Genomic DNA, 18,597 nt, shown 5'->3' on the forward strand with positions numbered 1-18,597 from the left:
TGGTTTCCTATAGGCGCAAGCCCTTATAGTTAATTACCCCTCCCGATCACGAGAGAGAACTTTCGATTACTAGTCATCGATCAGATACGTATAGAATACGTGTTATCTGGCATATAGTAGCAGCATGGGTTTGGGTATTGAAGATTGGAAGTTTGAAGATTTGATATTTAAAATAGAAATTTCATCATCTTTTACTTAAAGCGGATGGTGGGGGAATGGATGATGGACCCGATCAAGATCCCATGGTTCCGTCGTCCCGGGCCATCGTGGTCCCTGGTCTACTTAGTCAGAGGAGGTAGTCGACCCAACCTGACAGAAGGATCCTTGTCGGCAGCCATGAGTTGCTTTGATTTTGATTTGTCCACCCCGACAAACTGTTGCGGAGGGTGGATGAATTTTGCTTTAAGCAATTGATAGATTTATTTCAATTTTAAATATTTGGGTTTTGGGATTTTCTGGAGTTTTGGATTTTGAGTGGACTTTTAGGAGGCATTTTAAAATGCCTGAAATTAATCCCTCCGGTTGAGATCTTCAATCAACGTGGCCATCATCGGGGTGTTTGGGGTCATTTCTATTTTTGGATTGAACCTTGTCGACTCGGCTGAGCTGTTGACCGAGGATCGGGTTTCTCGTAGGCTTTGTGCATTTGTTTGTGAATTTTCTTTGTTAACGGCCTTGAAGGCCTAATATGAATGTATAAAATAAATATTCTGGCCAAATTCATGACCGCATATTTATCCGAGAGTTTGAACATTGTCTACTCTTATTTATCTGCTTAGGAGGATCGAGTTTCGTAGGCTTCATGCCTTTGTTTAGTGAATTATCTTTATTATAAGCCTTGAAGGCCTAGTATGAATGTATTAAAACAAATACATTGGTCGCCACAACCGGGTATTTGTTTTAAGATTCGAATCCTGTCGACTCCTATTGATCTGTATAGAAGGATTGGGTTCGAACTTAAATTCACTTATCGACCGGCACAACATCCCTAGTCATCACATGTGTACCAATAACACGCTTGTCTGGGCCCATGCGGGTGTTTGGGGACATTTTGTAATTATTTATTGAACAGTGTCAACTCCTACTTATCTTCTTAGGAGGATCGGGTTCAAATTAAATAATCCGTGCAGCATCCCTAGATGTCACGCTTATTCCCATAACACGCTTGTTGGGGCTCATGCGGGTTATGATTGTATTTACCCCTTTAGTGTACCTATGTGTATACAATTTATGGTGCACGTGCAGGGGTATCTTGAAATAGTTGTAGTTGTGCAAATAACTATCATTTGGATGCACACAACTTTTCATTTAAGAGCTTATATACGCATTCTGTCCGCTAATACGAGTGTTGCGGATCCGGTGGCGTGGCATTGTAGTTTTAATGTTAGGAGGCATCTCCTCATTTTGATGTTGACTCCCCCTTTTCTCATTCACCGGGGAGGTCCTTGAAATCTGTGGCCACTGCCTTAAAAGTGATTCCTTTTAAGATCTTCCATGTAGTGGACTTGTTATTTTCGGTATTTGTAGATATCAAAACTGTTTTCTTCTTGAGTATATGATCAAGAAGGAATTTTGGAACACCGGGAAGTTTTAGTTCGAATTTGCTCAAACATCTCTTCCATTCTGTCAGGGGGTGTCCTCTTTCATATATCGGGTTGCCCTTATACCCGACGTACTTGAAGATCTTGATCACCACTGTCATAGGTGATATCCGTACGTGTGTTCACAGTGGTTCGCTGTGCTTACGATATACCCACTATTGTTATCCGCAAGCAGTTCATGCATATTTACGGGGACCCATTGTATCCACTACGACCTCCAAGAAGTGTTCGTAGGAGAGTCATTGTTTCTGCATCGAATCCACCTTTCACCAATCTCAGGTGATTTTTTGAATGATTGCATTTTCTTGTAGGGGTCTGTCCTCCACTATTGGTCTTCCGCATTGTCATCTCAATCAACAGGCATTCGTAGGGATTGTCGTAGGAGTTCGTTGTATTCTTATTTTTTGTGAGCATCAGGATTTCATCTCCCACTTGCAACTTGTTGTTAGCTTGGACGACTGTGCATTTTGACTTTGATTGGTTCATTCATCCAAAGTCCTAGTCCTATCAAATTCAGGTCCCTTGAGTTCAGGTCCTTTATTACTCATATCAAGTTTGGGTCCAACTTGAGTTCAATTTGAGTCCTTGCTCTCCGCATCTTGTTCCAGTTTTGAGTTCGGAATACATATTCAAGTGCAGTCCTTTGAGTTCAATTGTATGTTTATTTTTTATTCAAAGTCTTCTGGAGTCTTTGCAGGTTCATTTTCATGTTCAAATTGACTTGAATCCAGCTCCAATTTGATTTTATTTTTATTTGGATTTGATCTTTTATTAATCATTTGAATATTGTTCAGGTCCCCTGCTCGTGTTTAATCAAGTTCAAAAGTCCACAAGTCTGAGTCCACTGTTGTTCACTTGAATCTCAATGCTTGTTCTTTTGAGTTCAAACAGGTCCGAGTGTGATCGTACATTCACCCGAAATTTCGGCAACCTCCCGGCGTCTCCCCCATTTAGGGAAAAAATTTGAGAGACTGGGCCATCCCACCACGCTACTTGAGCGTGTATGGTAGGTGTCGGGGGACACCAGGCCGTACATTTTTTCATCCCACCATGCTACTCGAGCATGTATGAGGTCTTCAATAGTATCCGTAGGCGAGCACAGGTAGATCTCCCCATTACGCTACAAGAGCGTGTATATGGTTTACCCACTTCGTCGTATGCGTCGCACCGGGCTCCCTCCTACCGTGCTACTAGAGCGCGTATAGGGGTTTCCCCCGTCCGCCGCAAACATCGAGAATGGGATTTGGATTTTTGGGTGGTTACCCGCCTCGTCGTAGGCGCCGGACCGGGTTTCTTCCCACTGTGCTACGAGAGCGCATATAGGGGGTTTGCCGGTCCGTCGCAAACAACGAAAATGGGAACCTGAGTTTTAGAGATTATACCTTGCGTATCAATCGTCGGCAGTGTCAGTGTCGAGGTCGAGGACCGTCCCCACCACGCTACAAGAGCGTGTATAGGGCTTACCCACATCGTCGTACCTATCGCACCGGATTTCCTCCCACCGTGCTATAAGAGCGCGTATAGGGGGTCCACCGGCACGTCGGGCACTCTTCTCTGCTTACGGGATTCGGCCAAAGAAGCGTGAAAGGGAGAAAGTTACCTTCAAGCAAGCGAGCTCCCGTTCTTGTTCCGATCAAGATGTCTAACTTCCGATCCAAATGAAAGGGAAAGTCGTAGATGGAGCGGGGTCGAATGGTGGTAGAGGGGCGACGGGTTGGCCGCGGTAAGGCTCTAGGTTGGTGGCTCTCTCTCTCTCTATCTCTCTCTCTCTCTCTCTCTCTCTCTCTCTCTCTCGGCCGAAGGAGGAGAGATCGGGTAGCCAAGAGGGAGCCAGATTGAACAACACACGGTAGGGAGAAAGTTACTTCACAGCGACGAGCTCCCAGTCGCTTCCGATCAAAAATGCCTAACTTCCGCTCCGACTGGAAGGAACAGTCGTCGAAGGAGTGAAGTCCAATAGCTACGAAGGAGTGGAGGAAGCAGCGAGAGAGAGGGCTTCGGTTCGGAGCTCTCGCGTGGGGAGAAGAAGAGGTCCAAGAGCTTTGCTCTCGGTTTTAACGGCACGAGGGGGGCAGCGACTGAGAATGGTCGTGTGACGTGCGAACTGCTTCGACAACGTGGGGAGCGACGTGTGAGAACGCGACTTCGGCATGTAGGCGACGTGCGTTGTGGCCTCGGCAGGGAGTAGGTTTGGGATTTTAAATTTTTTTGTCTTCATTACACAGGTCAACATGATTGAATTCTATGTCGTTTAATGCGGTCTAACGAAAACAATATTAGTCGAACTTATTAATAGACTTTTTTTTTGCAAAGTGGGATGAAAGGTAAATATTAATTTAAAATCACATTATCCATTTCTTTAGCTCTTTTGTCCCACAAATGTAAATAATAATGAATATTGTTGTTGAGAATTGGAGCAAAGGGCCAATTGAAGATCTTCACCGTATAGTTAGTGATGTGAAACATGCAAGGAGTTCACAAGAAATTAATAAGATCAATTGTTAAAAGCTTTCCAATATAAAGTTATAGTGACAACAAACGAAGATTTTAGGAGTTCGTAATCTTCAACTTGTTTAGGCAAAGAAGTACACGTAGATTAACAAGACAATTTAATCAAATCTCAAAGACAAGAGTAAAATTATGAGCGCATTAACAACAATCCGTAATTTGATAAAAAGAGATTTCACCTTGAGGATCTCCTCACTCAACTACTCTAGGGTTTAGCAGATGAAGATGCTCCACACTAGAGAAGAGATCACCACTAGGAAGAAGGACCCTAGGAACTTCGTTGTTGGAAAGGTAGCTGGAGATGGTTGGATAGGTTGATGTCCCAAGATCTTCCACGAACCGGTTGGGAGATGCTCTTCAATTGAAGGTGCCGACGTGAAGAGGATGAGGTCAAGATAGCTTTCCTTTGAATCATCGACGTCCAAATTTAGGCCAAAAAAGGGAGAGTGCAAAATGTCCATTCGTCCTTGATTATCATATTCGAAACCATGATCAACATCGGGATCGGCCTTGCATTGGCAAGAAGTGGTGGGGAAAGTTGTAGTCTCTTTCCCTCTTTCTGCTAATCATGAGAAGAAGTAAACTCAAGAGATGAGAGGGAGGGAAGGGGAGTCGCCAAAGGTTAGAGGAGTTTCTCGGCTAAGTGAGGGTTAGGGTTTGGGGTGGAGGATAGAAAATGGATAAATCTGAAATTAAATTCAGATTTTGGAATTAATTAGTGGGTGGGAATTATGAGTTTGAATTTGAATTTCAAATCCAAATTCAGGTAATGTCAATGTGGAGAGAGAAAAAGAAATTAGTGGTTCCAAATAGGGGGGCCGGCGGCATGCTTAGAGGAGGGAGATGGGGAGAGAAATTAATGCTTCCTAATGCATTAATCCAATTTAGGCAATGGAAAGGAAATCCAATCTAATTTAGTATTAAATTAGATTTGAATTGAAAAACTTACCTAATTTAGCTTGGCTAATTTAGGAAAGTATTTGAAATTCAAATTTGAATTTCAAATTGGATGAGTGCTTTTCAAAATCATGTAGGCTAAATTAAGTAGGTCTTAATGGTGATTAAACAAACATGAAGTGGGGAAGAAAAAGGGTGGCCGGCGGTGGGATTGGGAGAGGGGATTTTTGCTGGTGGGAGGAGGGATGGAGGGGAGGCCGTCGGGTTGGGGAGGCGGCAAGTGGCTTGAGAGGGGTGGAGAGGGCGGAGAGTAATGGGAGCAAGGGGTGAGGCTATCGATTTGAGGAATATGGAATGGTTGTTGGCGGTATGGGGGAAGGAGGGAGGAGGTAGAATACAATTTAAATAGAAAAACCAAGAGCTCACCTGTTGGCGGGCTTTTGGGTACTCTGTTGGCCTCTCCTAGGTTTCACCACACACATGAACTCACAAAGAGATCACTAAGAAAACAAACTAGAATTTCATTCATCAAATCATCATCCTTTTACAATACAAGAGGTCACACTATATAGGCCTAGAGAAATAAAAACAACAATGACTCAAATGCCCCTTGGGCTACAACTCAAGCAAACTCAAAATAAAGGGTACAATCGTAAATAGCAAATAATATATAAAAGCATAAAAAATAAAGACTGTGAATCGTAGCCATCGATCTACGATTCCTATGCTGATGTACTCGTCGATAACGTCTATCGATGTCCTCATCAATTAGACTCTCGGTTTCTATATTTTCTATTATTTAGTTTATTTTAGTTCTTTGAATTGACCTGAACTTCTTTACTCATAATATATGGTATTTTAGAGTGTTTTAATATTATTTTTTTTTCTAACTGAACTTATTTCAAGATCCAATCCGTGTATTTCCGGATTGCTATAGAGGCTTGAAAAACATTCTGCGCTAGAGTTGCGCGCATTTCTAAATCCTATTGCTTGGTTAATAATAAGGACTAGGAGAGACTCTGATTTCACTTGGAGGATTTGGTATTTATCAAGATGGGCATTTAATTGACTTGTTTTGTTTTCCCGCAAAATCATTATTAGTAGAATGGATGTAATGGAATTCTTCAGAGTTGAAGATAAGAAATGAGATCAAGAATTCGGAAATGAGTGGGTGGGGATGCGTTGTTCAAGTTGAGAGATCCTCTGTTCTTTTAATTGGAGGGTAAGACAAATTTGCAAGTGTGGGTTGTTCTAGTTGGAGTTATTGGTAAGAAACAAGTTGAAGGAAATTATTAGTGAAATCTTCAGTCTCAGCTATCTTGCTAAATTGTATTGTTTAGTTCTATGCTGACCTCCAATGATGCCCAAAATGATCGAGGGTAATGACATTTGTCCTGTTTCTTATCTTACTAGTTTTTAGTAATTTTTGTTCACCGTTGCTTTCATCCATTTTTATTATTTTAGGGAAAGAACTGCCATTGGTATTCAGCACAATTAATACACAATGTTTTTGTTGATTTAGGTTGGAAATGAGCGATTTGATAAAGAATACGCATACGCAGTACGTCATAACTATGGAAAAGAAGGGAAAAGGACGGTAAGTGTCTCATGTCATTGCCTATATGAATACATTTGGAGTTATGTATGCATATTGTTACAAACATTGCTGCTTGTTTGGCTCAGGATTATACACCTTATTCCTGTCAAAAGATAATCTCTGTTACTCCAAGTGTTGGTGATCATCATGGCTGCCCTTATCGGCATTTCAGGTGTGATTTCATGCTTAAGTCTTCAAAGATTCCTTTTATAAGAATAAATGTGATAACTGATAAATGTTGATTTCTAAGGTAACATCCTTTATTTATGGACTTTGACTTTGGGTTGTCAAAAATGATCATACTACAGATATACAATCTTTAATCGTCACGTATGTTCTGGATTCTGTTTATCAAACTATTCTAATAAGTTTCTTCGTAGATATTATTTAGTCTGGCCGTGTTCTCATTACGGAGAAACACATACTTTACCCTTTTTAAATTCTGAAGAAATTCTTCTCAATATTAATTTGATCTAATATTTGTATATCTTCAGATGATATATTTTTTTTTCTGTAATTTACTGAATTCTAATATAAACAAATTTAGCTTTCCCTTTTTCAATTAGAAATTTGTCTTCATGATTAGCATGCTTGATATACTTGTTTTCTTATTGGAAATTTTACTTGCTTCAGGCATTCGTTGTGTATTTTTCTCCCGAATCATATGTTCACCTTTTACATGCTTATTTATCTTGGTTTATATTTAATTTTTAACTTTTTCTTTGTTTTGTGCACTTATAGACTACATGTTGGAATTGTTTGAAAATACTCGGGTTATGGACCTGAGTTATTTTATACACTCTTTCAAAAAGATTAGGCATGCACTTTAACTCTTTTTCAACTTCCTATAAGTATGGAGTTATACAGTGTTAATCACCTAGAAAGCTTCTAGGGGTATGTACAGTTTTCTTTTTATATTGCTTATCAATTTTTTATATTTTTGCATGTTGACTTTTGGAAATTAATTGCTTCACATAATGAAAATGTAATTGTAGCATTTATTCATATGGCTTTAGGTTATATTGAACAAAATTATATTTGGGAAATTTGATTTTATGCACCTCTCAACGCACAATTTTGTCCTAATATACTTCTTATGTTTTTATTTGCCTAAATATGCCCAAAAGCATTTTTTTGTAGTAAAATATCTTTAAAAGGAATATATTCCTGTCGAATTACATCTCGCTTGAACGTAGTAACAACTTCCCTAGCTAGCCCATTTGCTATCTTGCATTTCTTCCTACATCAATTACTGATTTCTTTGTTCTTATATTTTTGAGAGATCTTATAGCGACTAATAAGATTACGGTGGTGTAATTGAATTCGATGAAGTATTATTATCGAACTTTGACACTTTTTTTTTCTTTATCGTACTTTAGCACTTAGCTGGAAGCATTTCTAAAGTTTAGGTGATGCTATTGGCATATGATTGAACTAATTCCTTTAGTGATTTATATCATATATCGGATATGTGGAAGAATATATCTATGGAAATTAAGATTGCAATCATTTTCATAATAAGATAACATAAAGCCAGATTGTGTGTTGTAGTTATAGGTTCGAACTTTAAACCATGTTTTCTCAATGGTCAAAACAGGTTCAAACATGTACAACCAAAAGAGTGTTGAATATGGTTTGAAACTTATGTGAACTAGGTTGGAACCTTATTCAAAGTAGAATAAACTTAGTTCAAACTTGCTAAAATCAAGTTCGAGTAATGTTGGAACTTAGTTTAAATCTTGCTCAAACTTTGTTGACCGATGTTTGAACCTTGTTTAAACCTTGTTGAAACCTGATTTATTTGTTAGCACTTTCAATTTGAAAATGTTTGAAATAAGTTGAACAAGGTTTGACCTTTATTCTAACCATCCTAGTAATCTTGCTTTTGTTGTTTTGTGAGAATTTCCTTTTGACTGTTCTTTTAGGTAAATTAAGCATCAATATTCTTGTATTGTGTGAGGGAAAATGGAAAGATGACAACTAAGTTAGTTGAACATTTACTGTTAAACACAATAAAGGATCGTTGACTTCTTTCCCTTGAAGGTCTCATAGATTTTCTACACATAGTTATCAAGGTTGATAAGAACCAAATTCATTTGGAGTTGGAGGTGGTGTATCATCTTGGCGCAGTACAACTCATGACATCTCAATTCCTCCAACAATAGTAGTTACATAGTATGATCTTACATTCTACTTTGAAATTTAAATATCAATTCAACATCACTCATCCATTTGTGTCGAATGTGGAGGAAAAGAATTCAATTGCAGATCGTAGCTAAAGCTAATCAAGCATTCCTAAATGGATATAGCAGTTGCTAGTAAATCGGCATAATATAATACCAAGTATTTTATCTACTGATAATGTAACATACGTGGATTTGAGAGTAGACAAAGGTAACGTTAAAGACAAATATGATGAAGATGGTCATTGGTTCCATTTATGTTTTATTACTAAAGCATTCATTCGAGATGACCACATTAGTTTGTGATGTAGTTGGATCTAATGAGTAAAGTATTTTGGTTCTTCATGTACCCTGGGTAGTAAAATAAATTTTATCAACATTGAGAACACATTGATGACACCTATACTATAATGTCATTGTCTGAGAGTACTTTTAGTGGATTGAGTGTTGATATAATGACATCATGTTTGAGTCTATATTCAATGTATATAAAATGGTTAGATTTTTGAGAGAAAAGACAATTTGAAGAAATGGTTATATCTCTATGCAGGACATAATGGAAAAAAAGATTCATTTAGCCGACCCTATGTAGTGGAATGAAGGCTTAATGTTGTTGTTCTTGGTTATATCTCTATGCAATAAAGAAAAAAATTTTGTTCATGGTTAAAACATCAGAGAAAGATATTTAGTATATCTAGTGCACTTTTGAAAAATTTTTGAGGTTCAAAGCCATATATCAAAACATTTTGTTTTTGGATGTTGGAGCTGATAATCGATAAGCTCAACCATGACTTAGCAGTCACATCATTAAGGAGAAGTTTGTTTTATTTGATCCCAATTTGAAACCCAAGATGATAATATCTGATTATAATAGGGACTATGAGATTGATTTGTATGAAAAGATGACTTAGTGCTATTATGAGCATGCTATCTCTTATGTAAGAGGTTTCCTTGAATTTTCTTTTCAAAACTACCATCCTTTATTTTTTTCTTGCTAAATAACAAAAATTCAGGCAAAATGATTGATATGCAGCTTGGCACTGTAGGATATTTCAACTGCATTATTTTTATTTGGGTTTTTGTATTCAAAGTTGCAATGATGTATGTATTTATCTGCTAAATGTCGATGATATATTTCTCAATACAAGATACTAATGTGTTGCCCTGTGATTATAGCTCAGATGCAAATATTCTTCATATTTATCCAATAGCGTTTGCAATAATTCAATCAGAAAATACTGATGCATTGTTTTGGATGGATTTAAAGGCGTAAATTTAAGAAAGGATTTTTAAAATGGTACAAAGGTTTAGAGTTGTTATAGATGTAATTGGAGACGTGGTGTGATACTGTGTTGGCCAAGGCTGGAGAGTGTCCAAATCGAAAGCTATTAAGGTACACATAGGGATTTTGATGAGTCCAAAAGGATGAAATCTTGGTGATAAAAACAAATAGAATAGTTAAAAGGATGTATAGTTTTCAAGTAGTTCATAAATTTTCAATGTGTTTGGAGTAGTCATCATCATCATTATCATCACCAAATGTAAAAAAGCCTCATTTTCTATATTAACTTCATCTCCTAATTTGTAATCTTCATTTGTCACATAAAATATACGCATACAATTATTATCACTTTCATTTGTCAATATTATATATTTTTATGCAATATCTTTTTTCGTGGTTTGAATTATATCTAACATTCTTTTGAATACCTATACATAATTATGTATTCAAACATTTTTACCTTTTTTTTAAATGCGTGAATGAAATGATGAATAACAAATAACACAAATATAACATCAATTGACTCAATGAAATGTTAAAAGACTTTTCATAAATAAGTCAATCATATTCTCACAATTTTCATTAAAAAACATATCAAAATATCTCATCTACCTTTGTTGAATATCCTCTTTTAATAAAAGACTATTTAATCTTTATCCTTAATGCACTTTATTTGAACTAAATTTTTAATTATTCTATCTCTTGGCTTGAAAAATTTATACATATCTTTTTTGCCCTCCTTAGCATCTAATCTATTATAAAAATTATTAAAGTTAAATTTTCTTGCATATTACTTTCTTAGACTCCTTACATGCCTCTTTATATCTTTCTCAATTTTTCGAGCTTTTTTATACAAATCAAATTTTATTACAAAACTTTTTATTTTTTTATCTTTTATTGCATATTTTGTTCTATCTCCAATTATTTTTACAAATATGAGCTTTTTCTTTTGATGCTCCCAGCATTTTTTTTTACAATATTTTTAATATTATTAGTTATATTTTTCACATAACATTAGCTTTCTCATACATATTTAAAATTTTAAGATCTTAAATCTTATTCTAAAAAGTATTTTTGTTATGATCTTTAAATGTCTCCATCTAATCTTTATATAAAATTTTATTTTATTTTTTATATTCCACCCCTTCATCTTGAAATTAAAATTAATTAGTGATACTTGGTTCATAAACTTTCACTCCGAATTACTTTTTAATTTTGCAATTTAAACAATTTATTTTATTTATAAAAAAGTAATCAATATGAGTTTTATTTTATCCTTTTTCCTAAGTGATGACATGCTCCTCTCTTTTTTTAAATAAGGCATTGGTAATTATAAAATCATAAACTAGAGAAAAATTTAATATATTTTTACCACCATTAATCCCTCGAAACTTTTAGCCACCATGAATGCTTTTAAAATCTTCTATAACTCTATCAACATGTTCATTTAAATTTTATTCAATAAAAATAATTTCTTCATAATGTATCATTTGTATTAATTTCTTCAAAGTTATTACAAAATTTAAAATTTGAACACATATCCAAACATAATTGAGAAACATAATTATGGCAACCGGGCGGTGATCAGTGGTGGTGGGTGACCAGTAGGTGTGGCCACTAACGGCGGTGGTGGTTGTTGGAGGGTGGAAGCGATGGTTGACAGTGATGGTGGCCGGCGACTGGTGGCGGTTGACGTCAGTAGTCGCTGGCGGGTGGCTGCGGTGGTGACCGGAGGGCGACAACATTGGTAGGTGGCCGGCGATGGTGGCCGGAGGCGTTCAAGCGAGCTTGCTTGCAGTGTAAAGTGTTTTCGCTCAAAATTGGACGAGTTTGATTTATCTCAAAAATGAACTAGAATAATTTACACTATATTTACTTTGCTTTTACTTTGAATTCCTATTTCATTCAACCAAATACCAAAATTATCAAAATTCTTGCATTTGGAATACTTTACACCTTAAAGTATTCCAATCAAACAGCCCCTAAGTAGTTTTAACTTTTATGCAATTTAAGTAATTTTATTACGTGATGCAACTCTTAGTACAAATGAACGTAGAATGAAAATTCATAAACTTGTCATGAACGGTTTGGTTAAAGATATGAGCCTATGATGAAGATACTGATGATAATGGTGATGATATTGTTCAAACCTTATCAAGACGTGACTGGGATGCTTGCTATAAGTTTAGATAAAGATTTTCACGAACTACAGCTACCACCACGTAAAGCGCTCAAAAATGAATGGAAAATTATTTATCAAAGCCGTCCTTACTAATAATTATGATCATAATTATTGGATAATAATCTAGGATTTAAACCAGTAAATTCTCTTCATGAGCAGAAAACTGTAGTATAATTCGTGATGTGCAGTATTTGAAAATTTTATATTATTTTTTGTGCTGAGATGAAGTTAGAGTAATGACTCCGGCCGTTTTTATTAATTTGCCACTGAAATTATCTGGATAAGAAGCTTCTCTTTTCCGAATAGAGGTAATTATTTTTCCGTAAATAAATAATATGGAAAAAGGAAAAGAATTGCCGCTTAGTACCTGCGTGAAAAAAAAAAAGACTGTCAGCATAAATCCAAACTTTATCCAAAAGAAAAAAAAAAAGAGAAAAAAAACAAAAGAGTTTGTGCCTCCATGTAATTTATCTGCCTATATACCTTCAGAAGAAGATTAAATCTCGTGTAATTTAAAAAAAAAAAAAAACTACACATTCGATTAAAAGAAAAATAGTTCACAGAAAAAATGACATAAAATATATTTTATCTAATCCCTGAAGGAGAGTGATAATTTTGCTGCACGTTGGCTCTTATCCAAGACATAATAGTCATTAACAACAGAGAAGTCTCCAACGCTCCGAAAACAAAAAAATGCAGGTTAAATGCACTGATGCAGCATTAATATTCGGCTAGAAGTGTGCCATTATAATACAGCCTATACATACCAATAATCATATAATCGACTACATGCTACAACTACCAAATACTTGCGAAGGCCATCATAATACAACTGTTAGAATATTACACCAAGAGGGGACCGCACATGATGTGCAGCAGGACACCACTAACGGCATCAGCTCCAAATGGGAAACAACCTCTGCAAAAATAACGACCTGATGGAATCACAGCCACTACTCCTAATAATTGCTCTGTTATTTTCATGATGCTCCGCTCTTTGTATATTGCGTGAACTGTAGCTTCTCATATACCAAAGATGAATGGAATCACAGCTTCCTTGAGTGATTCAATTCTGATTATCTCTCTGTTTTTCATTAAGTTTTTCTGCTCTGGTTTTCGCTGTTTTACCTTGCAAGTTTTCAACATGGTATCAGAGCCCTAGTCTCGCGACGTCTGATCCTCCATCTGCTGTGTTTTCAATGACGACTCCAGCTATGTCGTCCACAGCTTCTACAGCAGATACCGGTACCAAGTACACCCAGCTTCAAGAAACTCAAATCCCCTCTTCTCTGAAATTTTTCATGAACAATATCAATATTGTTCATACTCCCTTGACTACTGACAATCATCCACTGTGGAGAGCTCAGGTCATCAAAGTTTTTCAAGCCAATGGATTTTACGGCTTTTTGGATGGATCAGCAACTGCACCACAACCATACACTGTTACCTCTGATAGTGTTTCTACACCGAACACTGAGTTTTATGTATGGAAACTTATTGATCAAAATTTAACTTCAGCTCTTTATTCTGTTATTACTCCATCTCTTCTCCCTTATGTGTTAAACTTGGAAACCACTCATGCTTTGTGGATAACTATAGAGAAGAGGTTACAATCCACGAATCGATCTCGCATACTCAGCTAAAAAATGAGCTGCACCATATTACCATGAAAGAGATGACAATGACACAATATCTGTCACTCATTAAATCCAAGGTGGATGGTATTAATGCTACGGGCAGTAGTTTGGGTGTAGAAGATATAATACTTTACACCCTCAATGGCTTACCTACTACTTACAATGCATTTAAAACATCTATACGCACAAATCTGCAACCATTGAGTCTAGATGACTTATACTCATTGCTATGCAGTGAGGAGATTAACTTGACTGCTGATACACTGCATGAAACTCATATAACTGCAGCAACAGATCCACCAACGGCATTATATACTTCGAGAGGTCGCAACCGAGGACGCTCATCTGCAATGCGTTCTCGTCCTTATAATAGAGGTGGACGAAACACTGGTAGAGGAGGCCGAATAGGGAATCAAAGCATTGAATGTCAGATTTGTGCACGTCGGGGACATTCTGCAGTAAATTGTTGGTACAGGACTTATCTGGAATATCAATCACCACAAAATGCAACACTTACAGCAACTACAAACTCATCAATTGCTATTTGGTACCTTGATACAGGTGCTTCATCGCATCTAACGTCAGATGCTTCACAAATGTCCTCAGTTCAACCATATCATGGTCAGAATCAGATCACTGTTGGAAACGGGCAGAGTCTACCTATTGCAACCACTGGACAAGGATTGCTTCCTACCCCTTCACGTAAACTTCTTCTTCATCCTCTCTACTTGGCCCCTAAACTCACTCATAATCTTGTCTCTGTTAAAGAACTCACGTCCAATAATAATTGTTATGTTGTTTTTGATTCAAATGGTTTTCAAATAAAGGATTTGAAGAACCATTCAACTCTCCTTCAAGGTCGCAGCCATAATGGGCTCTATCCCGTCTCCAATGCCTTCATCTCCACAAGCACATCAACAAATATACCAACCTCCTCAACTCTCTGGCAAGAGACTTGGACATCCAAACACCAACATCATAGGTGTCATACGTGCCCGGAATCCGTCTGTTTCCTTCAAAAATGTTGTCAGTTCTTGTAGTTCATGTTATCAGTCTAAATGTCACCGTGTTAGTTTTCCTTTATCTACTTCTACTGTTTCTAGACCTCTTCAAATAGTTCACTCTGATGTATGGGGTCCCTCCCCAATATCTTCAATTAATGGATTCCTTTATTATGTTATATTTGTTGATGAGTTTTCTTGCTATACTTGGATATTTCCAATGATTCAAAAGTCTGAGACATTTCAGCACTTTCTTCATTTTAAAATCATGGTTGAAAAACAGTTTAATTCATCAATTTATGTTTTCATATTGGATTCTGGAACATAATTTACAAACAAACTGTTTCAAAACTACTTACAAACTCAGGGTATTCAACAACAATTCAGTTGTCCTTATACCCCACAATAAAATGGTTTGGCAGAGCGGAAACACCGCCACATCATAGAAATTGCTCGAACACCGATTCTTGATGCAAATCTGCCATATACTCTATTGGTATATGCTGTGCTTACAGCTGTTTATTTGATAAACAAACTGCTTCTCCAAATATCAAAAATAAGTCCCCTCATGAGCTGCTGTTTAAAACTGTACCAAATTATAAATTTCTGAAGGTGTTTGGTTGTCAATGCTACCCACTGCTTCCCTCAAACAAAACTCACAAGCTTGCTCCTAAAGCTCTTAAATCTGTCTTAATTGGCTATGCACCTGCATCTAAAGGTTATCTATGCCTTAATATACATACTGGCAAGGTCATTACCTCTGTAAATGTTCAATTTCATGAACATCTGTTTCCGTTCAAATCTGAAAATGTTTCATCTCCCACCATACCACCAACTGAAACTTCATCTACCACATCTACTCCACCTCTAACTCTAGTTCCTTTCCCACCTGCTACACGAACAGCTCCTATTATTGATTCTGTCTCACCTTCTTCAACAAACCCTTCACCATTCTCTTCCTCCAGAACAACTACTCTCCCAACTCTGCCTACAGATTCATTATCTGTTTCATCTCAACCACCGCGCCTGACCAAAACTCATCAGATGACCACTCGGCTTCAAACAGGACATTTAAAACCCAGGTCCATCTTTATTCTTCTACACCTAACACAACATTCTTCTGATCCCACCTCGTACAATCAAGCAGTTAAATGTCCAAACTGGCGCAATATAATGTCAGCTAAATTTCAAGCACTTCAGCAGCAGGGTACCTGGACGCTGGTTCCTCCCAAATCCATTATAATATCTTGGGCAACAAATGGTTATATAAAACCAAACTTACGGCTGATGGCAGTATTGCTAGATACAAAGCCCTCTCAAGGGTACAAACAAGAATATGGATTTGATTTCTTTGAAACCTTCAGTCTAGTTGCTAAATTTCAAACAATAAGAGTTTTTCTTACTGTTTCTCTCCACAATAATTGGACCATCACGTAATTAGATGTATCAAATGTGGAGCAACCCAAAGGTTTTGTTGATCCTAACTATCCTTCACATGTTTGCAAGCTAAACAAAGCACTCTATGGCCTTAAGCAGGCTCCTAGACAATGGTTCTCCACATTTACAGACTACTTAGTCTCTTGGGGTTTTGAATTCAGCACAGCTGATCATTCTCTCCTTTACTATTCAAAACTTGGAGTTACACTATATCTACTTATCTATGTATATGATATCTTACTCATGGGAAATGACTTTTGATGTGCTTCCAAACTCCTACAAGATATGAATCAGCAGTTTGCTGTCAAAAATCTCGGCCATCTTCACACATTTCTTGGCTTGCAAGTGATTCAATCCTCTGACCAAATATTCATGCATCAGCAACACTATGCTCGGTCCATTCTCAATAGAGCTGGCATGACAGATTGCCATCCCTTACAAATGCCTACAGCTCCAAAGACAGACACTTCAGCTGAAGCTATGCTTCCCTTTCCTGACCCACAGTTCTACCGAAGCATTGCAGGATCCTTACAGTATCTCACACTTACTCGTCCTGATATAGCCTTTGTTGTTAATCAAGCGTGCCAGCATATGCATCATCCCTTAAATATGCATTTTCAGATGATCAAACGGATATTACGGTATCTTAATGGTACCCTACACTATGGTCTCCCTATACTTCGTGGCACAATTCAACTTACGACATACTCTGATGCTGATTGGGCTGGGGACAAGCAAGATCGCAAGTCGACATCTGGCTTTTGTATTTTCCTGGGCAATACCCTCATCAGTTGGAGCTCCAAAAAGCAACATACTATTGCTCGTTCTTCCACGGAATCCGATTACAGATCTCTCACTGCTGTTGCAACTGAAATTGTCTGGTTACGCCGATTGCTGCAGGAATTTCAATTCCCTTCTTTGACTCAAATCCCACTCTTTTGTTATAATATGTATGCAATTTTCCTTGCAAACAATCCTGTCTTTCATGCCAGGACCAAACACATTGAGATTGATTTTCATTATATTCGCGAGTGCATTAAAACCAATATTATCCAGGTGCATCACTTGTCTACTGCTGATCAAGCAGCTGATGTCTTTACTAAAGGCCTCTCTACAACTCGGTTTCAAGCACTTCGAACCAAATTAACTCTTCAACCTAGAACAGTTAATTTGCGGGGGAATGTTAGAATATTACACCAAGAGGAGACAGCACATGATGTGCAGCAGGACACCACTAACGGCATCAGCTCCAAATGGGAAACAACCTCTGCAAAAATAACGACCTGATGGAATCACAGCCACTACTCCTAATCATTGCTCTGTTATTTTCATGATGCTCCGCTCTCTATATATTGCGTGAACTGTAGCTTCTCATATACCAAAGATGAATGGAATCAAAGCTTCCTTGACTGATTCAATTCTGATTATCTCTCTGTTTTTCATTAAGTTTTTCTGCTCTCGTTTTCGCTGTTTTACCTTGCAGGTTTTCAACAACAACCAACACATATTTCACAATCATACCTCCATCTCTAAACCAACAAGTAAACACTCACACGAAAGAAATTCTGCTTCTTCCAAAATTACAAAATAGTATGAGTTCGGGGAAACCAAGCACAATAAGAAACCTTTGCACTAAAACTTAATAACCAACCTCTTATGATGGACGAAAAATAGAAAGATAACCACATACGATGGACGAATAATATCTTCACCTGACAATAAGAACTAAAACTAGAGAACCTCCAGGACAGGAAAACTTAATTACCAACCCAGCCAAATCCACACAATGACCATTTAGAATATGTTAATCTAGACAGCCTGTGCACCTGCATATATTGTTTAAACAAATACGCTCCCATGGCAGTGTGCATACAAAAAAAATTGAAATCGAATAATCGATTGATTGATGTTTTTTATTGTTTTCAGCGAAGAAAACTTGAGAGCTGCGCTTTCAAAAATGGGGGTTGGGGGTCGTGCAATGGATGAAGTGATGGATAAAGTTCGAAATCGCCATTACCAGGTTGTTTTGCTTTTATTTTTTTATTTTTTGCTTAAACCGTTTTGTTAACAGAATTTCCCGTCATTTACAGCTAGCTTGCACAATGACGTTTGAAACCATCCATGCTGCATCTTGTGATAGTGGGATCAACCATCCAAACCAATATTTTATTCAAAGTCGAAAATTGTTTGAACCAAAGGTAGTCATAACTCAACTTCACATTTAAATTACAGCTAGCTTTAACCAAAGTTAGTCCATTTAATCATATGTTCT

At 37.2% G+C, this 18,597-nt stretch overlaps 1 protein-coding gene across 1 annotated transcript in view; it reads left to right on the forward strand.

Moving 5' to 3' along the window:
- Positions 1 to 18,597, forward strand: part of LOC110095422 (probable DNA primase large subunit) — a 39,143-nt gene that overhangs the window by 12,270 nt on the left and 8,276 nt on the right. Inside the window, exons 2-5 of the mRNA XM_028699663.1 lie at positions 6,529 to 6,603; positions 6,690 to 6,775; positions 18,252 to 18,345; positions 18,416 to 18,523. Of these exons, the coding sequence (XP_028555496.1) occupies positions 6,529 to 6,603; positions 6,690 to 6,775; positions 18,252 to 18,345; positions 18,416 to 18,523 (363 nt within the window). The remainder of the gene's footprint in view (positions 1 to 6,528; positions 6,604 to 6,689; positions 6,776 to 18,251; positions 18,346 to 18,415; positions 18,524 to 18,597) is intronic.

This window comes from Dendrobium catenatum, unplaced genomic scaffold (assembly GCF_001605985.2).
Source record: "Dendrobium catenatum unplaced genomic scaffold, ASM160598v2 fragScaff_scaffold_1355, whole genome shotgun sequence".
Lineage (NCBI taxonomy): Eukaryota > Viridiplantae > Streptophyta > Magnoliopsida > Asparagales > Orchidaceae > Dendrobium > Dendrobium catenatum.